Genomic DNA, 7,941 nt, shown 5'->3' with positions numbered 1-7,941 from the left:
ATTAATTTTAATGAGCTTGATTAATTAATTGAGCTAGTCTAACTAGTTTAATTAATTAATCAAAGTCTATTAAGAACTTTAATAATTTAGTATGTTGTACTTGTGCTCCTACAAGCCCATTAAACACGCTTCCAACTGTATTTAATTTAATTTAATATAAACTCAACTTTTGAGTTTAATAAATTAAATCCATTATAAATTCAATATTTGAATTTAATATTTAAATTATATTACCTCCAAAAATTTAATATTTAGTAAACTCAACTTTTGAGTTTAATAAATTAAATTCTCAAATTTTATAAATTCAACTCTTTGAATTTATTATATCCAAATTTCATAAATTAAACTTCTTGAATTTACTATCTCATAAATTCAAATCCTTGAATTTATTTTCTCAAAATTTAATTATCATAAATTCAACTCCTTGAACTTACTATATCATAATATAAATTCAACTACTTGAATTTATTTTCTCTCCACGGAACAAATGATCCAGTGCTTGTGTGACCCTCAATGGTTCAGGGATACAACTAGCTGTGGGTTCACAACTCCTTGTGATTCAGGACATACTCCTTTTATTCGGGCTTACCCTAATTTGCCTCATTCTATGCATCAACAATTAATCATGAGAATGTCAGAAATCATATTTCTGATTAAATCCATCGAACCATGGTAAGAGCGTCTAGTAGCATCGCTCCAAGATTCTCTAGGTATTATTGATAGTGTAACGTCTGCTCGTTTTAAAATGCGGAATTTTTTTTTTTTTTTTTTTTTGAGCTATCATTTTAAAAATAACATTTAAAAGATCATATTTATTTAGCAATGAAAATATCGCAATTAAAAATAACAAATATCAATGTAAATGTAAATTAGTAAAAGTCATGAAAATCCTCAACGTAAATAAAATGTTTAACTCCTCTCCCAAAAACCATCACTCAAAATGCGGAAAGACGTGCGGTCCTCGGGTTATGTCACCGCACCAGGACTGCTTACTCAGAGTTCAGCACCTCCTGTCTCCTGCTCAACATGTTCACCTGCATCACACATGCCTAGTGAGTCTATAGACTCAACACGCCTGTACCAGTAGTAACGAATACATATACGTAGCACACAGCAGTGAAAAATAACATAATGAACATACATTTCATGTCAGCAGTAAAATCGTATACATAACCGTGTCCTGTCAAAGCATGGTAAAAATCATAGCATGTATAATCGTATCAGCATATACGTGATAAATTTCTTAATTTGAATTCCGTTCATTAGCTGTGACTTTCGTATCATCGTGTCATCATGTCAGTCGATGGATCCATCTACGTGTAACCGCGGTACCCGGCGGCGAGGGACATCAGCGACGGCATTACCCGCCCACTGAGCCCGGGCCTTACATGTCATCGTGTCATCGTGTTAGTCACAACTAAATCACTTCCTTCAAAACGTGTCATCATGTTCATCACTTAATAAAAAGAATGCGTATACATAATTTTTTCTTTAAACCAAGCATGCACCATAATTATCATAATAGCGTAAAAATCAGAAACATGATGCATAAATTTAAAATATCATGATTTGTGCTCAGGGCGCTGCCAGGACCAAATTCTCATCCTGGACGCAAAATGACCATTTTACCCCTGGAAACCCAAAAATTATCGTTTCGCCCCTGAACCTCTAAAATTGACCCGAAGCTTACCAAACTTCTTAAAATATCCCAAAACATAATTAAAAGTATTCCTAGACGTAGACTCGAGTTCATAATACAACTTAATCGATTCGTTTTAAAACTTGGACCGGGGTCCCGGTTTTAACCCGAATTGAACCGAAACTAAACCAAATTTTCCCAAACTTAACCCATCCTTAAAACACACTCTAACAGCCCCTAATCTCCCCAAAATCAGCCCCTTAACTCACGGATAAACCTGCTGTAATAAATGATTTTTTCTCGGCCACCCTTCCCTTGAGCAATCACCAACTTACTCATGACCCAACCCCTCACACATCGGTCCTCCCCTACAACACCACATGTCCAGCCCTCAAGACACACTATTAGAACCTTAGTGACTCATCTAAAACCAAACTTAAATAAAATAAAATGAAATGGCTGCACACTAAACGTAGGACCCGATCGCCCCTCTTGCTCCAAACTCTCGGCTCTCCACTCGTGCACGTCCAGAAGATTTCTAAACCTTATACCAGCGACTTGACACCACCAGCAACCTCTAGATACTCAAGAACCGCGGCCCCTCGCACCAGGAAATCAGTAGAAAGAAAGAAAACGTGAGAAAGACAATGAAACATGCAAGTTTTCATGTAAAGTTCCTTCAAAGATATTGCATGACATAGATCATAAGCTTTTCCTAAAATACTGAAATTTAAAGTGAATATATGGCGTGTATGATGTAGAAATAAATGATACATGCGTGCCTTATGATGCGTGGAAGAACAAGAATGACTTGAGGGAGCCGGAGATTATTTCTTTGCAACAAGAGGCCAAAAACGTGGCCTTGAGCTGGTGTGTTCTCTGAAACCGAGGGGGAGGAAATTTTTGAGTGGGGTGTCGGCTGCTGAGAGGTGCAAAGTGGCTAGGTTTAGGTTTAAGAGTGCATTATATAACAATTAAATGACTAATTAACCTATTAATGGGCCCTAATATTATTTCAAAGATTTAAAACCGAAATTTAGCCCAACAAGCCTAAAAGTGGGCCCATTAAATCCCAACGCACTCCCGAAAAATATTTCGTGTTGAAACGATTTTGAAAATATTAACCGAACTATTAAAAAGTCCCCCGACTCGATAAATTTTGCGTACTGTTAAAAATAAAACAATGCGGGTAAAAATACCCAAATAAAATCCCATTTTTGAAAAATACACTTAAAATGTTTTTAATTTAATATATAAAATAAATCGTGTAATAAAATAATTTTCCTGAGAAATCTCCGGACTCCGATCCTCGATCGAACGTGAAATGCACCTAGAAACCCTAATGCATGAACTTTTAAAATTTCATGAATTAAATCCTATCATGCATGAATTATGCATAAAATAATTAAGCACAATTAAAAAAATAAAAATCCTAGATTGCATGCAATTAGGTTACGCTAATTAAGTTCCTGGACCTTACAACTCTCACCCCCCTTAAACAAAATTTCGTCCTCGAAATTAGAACATACCAAATAACTCCGGATAGCGACTCCTCATCTCGGTCTCTGTCTCCCACGTGGCCTCCTCCTCGGAGTGATTCAGCCACTTGACTTTGACCATCTGGATGACCTTATTTCGGAGTCTCTTTTCCTGTCTGTCCAGAATCTGCGTAGGTCTCTCCTCAAATGATAAGTGCGGTGTCAGCTGAAGTGGCTCATAGTTAAGCACATGTGAAGGATTCGACATGTACTTTCGCAGCATGGAGACGTGGAACACGTTATGAACTCCCGACAGTTTCGGCGGTAACGCAACTCTGTATGCGAGTGTCCCAACTCTCTCTAGGATCTCGAATGGTCCGATGAATCTAGGGCTGAGCTTGCCCTTCTTCCCGAACCTCATCACACCCTTCATCGGTGCGACTTTCACAAAAACATGATCCCCTACTGCGAACTCAAGATCTCGCCGTCTCTGATCGGCATAACTCTTCTGACGGCTCTGTGCAGTCCTCATCCTGTCTCTAATCTTGGCCACTAACTCTGCCGTCTGTCTGACAATATCTGGGCCCAACTCTGCTCGCTCACCTACCTCATCCCAGTAAACTGGCGACCTACACCTCCTCCCGTACAGTGCCTCGTATGGAGCCATACCTATCGATGCCTGATAACTGTTGTTGTATGTGAACTCCACCAGAGGTAACTTCGGCTCCCAGCTGCCCTGGAAGTCGATCATGCAAGCTCGTAGTAGATCCTCTAGAATCTGAATCACCCTCTCTGACTGACCGTCCGTCTGAGGATGAAAAGCGGTACTGAACAGTAGCTTCGTACCCAAGGCCTGGTGAAGACTCTTCCAGAACGCAGACGTGAATCTCGGATCCCTGTCTGACACGATGGACACTGGAATCCCATGCAGTCTGACTATCTCTCTGATGTACAGCTCTGCGTACTGAGTCATAGTGAATGTCTTCCTGATCGGTAAGAAATGAGCTGACTTAGTGAGCCGGTCAACAATCACCCAAATGGCATTGTATCCCCCAGTAGCCCTCGGAAGCCCTGTCACAAAATCCATAGTAATGTTCTCCCATTTCCACTCGGGAATAGGGAGTGGTCTCATCTTCCCTGCAGGTTTCTGATGCTCTGCCTTGACTTGCTGACATGTCAAACACTCGGAGACAAACCGCAAAATGTCCCTCTTCATGCCCGGCCACCAATACAATGACTGCAGATCCTTATACATCTTCGTACTCCCTGGATGGATGGAATACGGAGTGTTGTGGGCCTCACTCAGGATATCTGCTCGAAGAGAATCACTGTCAGGAACCCATAGGCGGTCCCTATATCTGACTATGCCATCCACAACTGCGTACAGTCTCTGGCCTTTAGTCTCGTCTCTCTGTCTCCACTTTTGTAGCTGCTCATCAGAAGTCTGCCCTGCTCGGATTTTGTCCCTCAGAGTCGGCTGTACTGTCAGAGTAGCAAGATTTGGAGCCTCGCCCCTGGCATAAATTGCAAGCTCAAACCTCTGAATCTCAGTCTGTAGCGGTCTCTGCACTGACAGATGGGCAATCACTGCGTGCTTCCTGCTCAGAGCGTCTGCGACCACATTAGCCTTACCCGGATGGTAGCAAATGTCACAATCATAATCCTTAACCAGCTCAAGCCACCTCCTCTGTCGCATATTCAGTTCCTTCTGAGTGAAGAAGTACTTCAGGCTTTTATGATCTGTGAAAATCCTGCACTTCTCCCCATACAGATAGTGTCTCCAGATCTTCAGGGCAAAAACCACTGCTGCTAACTCTAGGTCATGAGTCGGATAATTCTTCTCATGAACCTTCAGCTGTCTGGACGCATAGGCTATCACTCTGTCCTGCTGCATCAGAACTGCGCCCAAACCAAGCTTCGATGCATCTGTATATACTACAAACTCTCCCTGCCCTGATGGCATAGCTAGTACTGGCGCTGTGGTCAAGGCCTGCTTCAGTCTGTCAAAGCTCTCCCGGCACTCTGGTCCCCAAACAAACTTGGCGTTATTCTTCGTCAAAGCGGTCATAGGCACCGCAATAGAAGAGAAGCCCTGGATGAACTTCCTGTAATAACCTGCCAATCCCAAGAAACTGCGGATCTCTGTTACGCTCTTCGGAACTGGCCAATCTCTGACTGCCTCTACTTTGCTGGGGTCGACCTCTATGCCATCCTGAGATACGATGTGGCCCAAAAATGCCACTCTATCGAGCCAGAACTCACACTTGCTGAACTTGGCATACAGTCGTCTATCCTGTAGAGTCTGCAATACTGTCCTTAGATGATGACTATGCTCCTCCCTGTTCTTCGAATAGATCAGAATATCGTCAATGAAGACTATGACGAACTGATCCAAGAATGGCTGAAACACGCGATTCATGAGATCCATGAAGATCGCTGGCGCGTTCGTCAAACCAAAGGGCATCACCAAGAACTCATAGTGCCCATAACGCGTCCGGAAGGCGGTCTTATGCACATCTGCCTCCCTCACTTTCAACTGATGATATCCGGATCGAAGGTCTATCTTGGAGAACACTGAAGCTCCCTGAAGCTGATCAAACAAATCCTCGATCCTCGGCAGTGGATACTTATTCTTGACTGTGACTCGGTTCAACTCTCTATAATCGATACACAGTCGCATGCTGCCATCTTTTTTCTTAACAAATAGCACTGGCGCGCCCCATGGGGAGAAACTAGGGCGAATGAAACCCTTATCCAGTAGATCCTGAATCTGATCCTTGAGCTCCTTCATCTCTGCAGGCGCTAATCGATAGGGCGCCTTAGATATTGGCGTTGTCCCTGGCATGAGCTCAATAGAGAAGTCCACCTCTCTGTCTGGTGGAATGCCTGCAACATCGTCAGGGAACACACTGGAGAAATCACTGACTACTTCCACATCCTCCAGTCTCTGGCTGGCTGGCTCTGTCACTGACACTATACTGGCTAAGAACGCCTGACAGCCTCTCTTGATAAGCTTCCTCGCACATATGCAGGAAATGACGTGCGGGAACTGCTGGTGTCTAGCTGCCTCGAAAACAAATGGCCTCCCACTGGGCGGTCTGACAGAAACTGACCTCTGTCGAAAGTCTATGACTGCTCCGTGAGAAGAGAGCCAGTCCAAACCCAAAATGATGTCGAACTCCGGCAGTGGTAGCACTATTAGATCTGCGTGCACCGAATACTTCTGTAACCGAAGTTCCAATCTCTTCACTATCCGGGAGGTGAACATCTGGTCCCCGGATGGGATCGATACTCTGAAACCCAAATCCATCGCTGCTGGTATGATTCCTAGTCGCTTCACAAAAGATTCGGATATAAATGAATGCGTAGCCCCTGAATCTAGCAATCCATGCGTGGCTACACCTGCAATACATATCCTCCCTGCGACAAAACATACCATCAAATCTGATAGAGTTGAACTTAAGGAACTTCTTATCGGCAACAATCCAAAAACCCTTGAAAATTCACTGAATTAACCCAAATGTCATTCCCCAAAATTTGACATTCCTCCTCAGAAAATTCAAAAATTTCAAATTAATCCTCTTAAAGTTCGAAAATTGCATTTCGGTCCTTAAATTATCTGTTATTACAATCAGGTCCCTAAAATTTCTCATATTAAACAATTAAATTCTTACTCCCAACCAAGTAGAACATGCATCCTAAATCTTTCTAGGTTATAAATTCCCCAATTGAGTCTTCAAACAAGCATAAAATCCATGTAATAGTACAATAATTTAAAATCTTAAACCAAAGGGTTACCAGTAATCAATGTCGAGTCTGGCTCTTCCTCAGCCTCCTCGGCATGCATCACATATGCCCTGCCGGTAGTGGGACCCTTGTTCTGAGGGCAATCTGCAGCCTTGTGCCCCTCCTGTTTGCATACGAAGCATTTATAGGTGCCCCACATGCATTTGCCATAATGATATTTGTTGCACTGCTGACACGGCGGTCCCCCCTCCTGCCTAGGAGCCCCTGGTGCCGGGGGTGGTCGCTGCTGTCCTGGCCCCCTGTGCTGTCCCTGGGGCTTCTGCTGCCCCTGCTGTCTCTGTGGCCCTGTGTACTGCTTCTTCTGTGGCTGTGCACTGGACTGGGCCTGATGCCGCTTCCGCTGCATCTCAAAATCTATGTCCCGCAGTGCCTGCTCTGCCTGAAAAGCGCAGGCAGTGGCCTCATCATAACTCGCCGGCCTCATCAGCATGACGTCTCGGCGGAGAGTAGGTCTCAGTCCATCCAGGAAATGCCTCAGCTTCTGGGCGGCATCCCCTGCTATCATGGGCACGAAGTGGCAGCCCCTGTCGAACTTGCGGATAAACTCCGCCACTGATAAATCTGTCTGCCTGAGGCTCATAAACTCTCTCGTCAGGCGGCCCCTGACGTCAGCTGGGAAGTACTTCCCGAAGAACAACTCTCTGAATCTGGCCCATGTGAGAGTAGCCACATCCACTGCATGTGCGGCTCCCTCCCACCACAAGGACGCATCATCCCTCAGCATATAAATGGCGCATCTGGCCCGGTCGCCATCCCTCACCCCCAGGTAATCAAAATGCAACTCTAACGACCTGATCCAACCCTCTGCAACAAACGGATCAGTAGTACCCCCGAACTCCTTCGGGTTGAGCCTACGGAACTGCTCAAAGATGTCAGTCTGCTGTCTAGGAGCCTGTTGCACCTGCTCCAAAAGTTTGGCCATACCCTCTAAGACTCGGGTAGCTGGGTCCCCTGGCGGTGGTGGTGGAGGACCCCTGCCACCCTCTGGAATATCGTCCACCCTGACCATCCTAGGCT

At 44.2% G+C, this 7,941-nt stretch overlaps 1 protein-coding gene across 1 annotated transcript; it reads right to left on the bottom strand.

Moving 5' to 3' along the window:
* Positions 1-867: 867 nt before the first annotated feature.
* Positions 868-7,684, bottom strand: LOC140812996 (uncharacterized). Its single transcript, XM_073171400.1, has 2 exons — positions 6,916-7,684; positions 868-1,034 (listed from the first exon to the last, which is right to left on the bottom strand). Exons 1-2 carry the CDS (start codon positions 7,646-7,648, stop codon positions 994-996), a joined length of 774 nt encoding a protein of 257 aa, XP_073027501.1. The 5' UTR covers positions 7,649-7,684; the 3' UTR covers positions 868-993.
* Between the last annotated feature and the right edge of the window lie 257 nt (positions 7,685-7,941).

This window comes from Primulina eburnea, chromosome 1, assembly GCF_022965805.1.
Source record: "Primulina eburnea isolate SZY01 chromosome 1, ASM2296580v1, whole genome shotgun sequence".
In the NCBI taxonomy this organism is placed as follows: domain Eukaryota; kingdom Viridiplantae; phylum Streptophyta; class Magnoliopsida; order Lamiales; family Gesneriaceae; genus Primulina; species Primulina eburnea.
Note: the sequence above shows the minus strand (reverse complement) of the source record. Positions and strands in the feature narration are given on the sequence as shown.